At 38.9% G+C, this 1,971-nt stretch overlaps 1 protein-coding gene across 1 annotated transcript; it reads left to right on the top strand.

Moving 5' to 3' along the window:
* Window positions 1-1,005: 1,005 nt before the first annotated feature.
* SARC_07402 (hypothetical protein) lies at window positions 1,006-1,934 on the top strand (the record flags this gene model as incomplete). The annotated part of the gene is made up of 3 exons (XM_014298665.1): window positions 1,006-1,048; window positions 1,393-1,609; window positions 1,733-1,934. The coding sequence occupies exons 2-3, from the start codon at window positions 1,395-1,397 to the stop codon at window positions 1,932-1,934; spliced, it is 417 nt and encodes a 138-aa protein (XP_014154140.1). The 5' UTR covers window positions 1,006-1,048; window positions 1,393-1,394.
* Between the last annotated feature and the right edge of the window lie 37 nt (window positions 1,935-1,971).

Genomic DNA, 1,971 nt, shown 5'->3' with positions numbered 1-1,971 from the left:
TATATATATATATTATAGTATAGTATATATATATATATATATATATATATATATATATTATATATATATATATATATATATATATATATATATATATATATATATATATATATATATTATATATATATATATATATATATATATATATATTAAGTATGTATGTATGTATGTATGTACGTACGTTTGTATGTATATATATGGAGATTCATCGGTGTATATACGTGTGCGTATCGTGCTTCTAGAAGCAGTTATAGCAGACCCCTCATATTACTCTCATCAACTCAAAGCACTCAGTGTCAAGCAACGCGAGTACTTGAAACTACTTGGGTATACACCAAAGTGTGTACATTCGTTTTCATGTGCATGTTTCTCATTCATTTGTGTTTGTGTGCTTGTGTATTAATTTACACGTGCGGTTCCATTTATGTTCAAATATACTTACGTAGACATGCCCCTGTGATATTAGTGCAGCGTTATATGACGTGATGTGTTTGTGTTCGATCTACCCAGCCAGTTACAGTCACTGAGAGAAATGACGAACTAAGAGTTACGCTATTCTCCAAAGCTATGTGCCAATGGCTCGTTTTGTGTACGTATGCGTGTTTGTTGGTTAGTATGTAGGTACACATTTTTGTGTGTGTACACGCAGAGTTGGAGAGTTCCTGCGATTGCGCATGGTATGAATCGTGTGCATTCTCAGAATCCAGATTTGTCGTAAATTGCTCTAATGTACGTCGTAAATTAATCCAGTTTACATTCTATTCTGCTCGAGTACTTGTTCTCGATTGCTCAGTCTCCATTCCGATGGTATACACATAAGCTACCTCAATCTACATTACTGCCCCTGCATTGTCTTGGTTCTCATCTATCGATACTCTGTTTTTGGTCACGAATTCGTCTCAATTTATTTTTCCTGATTTGTCGCAAATGTTCGGACTCTGCAGGAAGCCAGCGACGGTAAATGCGGATCTGCGCGCGTATCAGCAGGAGGGGTTCAACTGGCTATGCTTTTTACGACAGTATGGCTTGCACGGGGTGCTGGGTGATGGTATGTGGATATAAAAACATGTATATAGGAGTGTGAATGGCGCATACGCTTTTTGACTATATATGATAGTCCATGCATGTATATATGAGTGTATATTATTGGGTTTCTGCCCAAGTTAATTGACAATGGATCAAATTGGTATTATCACGCGCTCTATATATCAAGTACCTCTATACCAACAATAAACCAGGTTTGGATCTCATACTATTACGTTCACTCGCACTATACGTATCATATAAATACTGCTTTATACCAACAATGCACCAGGTATTTGTCACGTACTAGTACGTTCACTCGCGCTATACATAACTTATAGGTGCTGCTTTATACCATCATTGTTATAGATATGGGTCTGGGCAAGACTCTGCAGTCCATCTGCCTGATGGTGTACGACAACGAACAGCAACGCAAGATTCACGAGGAAAACCGGGATGAACCGGTACTACCACACCTGGTTATTTGTCCATCGACATTGGTGGCGCATTGGTACTTTGAGATCGAAAAGTTCACGTCCGCTCTTAAGCCACTGATGTACCACGGGCCACCCGCCGATCGCAGGAAGTACGTTTGTGTGTATATGTGTCGTGCGTGTCTGTCTGTGTCTATGTCTGTGTGTTGGTGCTGCATTAGCATCTCTTAGCTGAATCCATTACTCAACCTGCTGTCTTCCATCCCATTGCACAGTCTTCAACGCACATACACAGCCCATGACGTGATCATTGTGTCGTACGATGTGGTGCGCAATGATTTGGACTTTTTCTCTAAGATACATTTCAGCTACTGTATACTGGACGAAGGCCATATCATCAAAAATGTAAAAGCTAAGGTACGTATTCCGTCTGGTGCGTTCTGCTTGGGCTGCCTTCACTGCGCATTATGTGGATGATTATATAAATATGTATATGTATATATGTATATATGTA

The sequence above is a fragment of the Sphaeroforma arctica genome, assembly GCF_001186125.1.
Source record: "Sphaeroforma arctica JP610 unplaced genomic scaffold supercont1.583, whole genome shotgun sequence".
NCBI classification, from domain to species: domain Eukaryota; class Ichthyosporea; order Ichthyophonida; genus Sphaeroforma; species Sphaeroforma arctica.
Note: the sequence above shows the minus strand (reverse complement) of the source record. Positions and strands in the feature narration are given on the sequence as shown.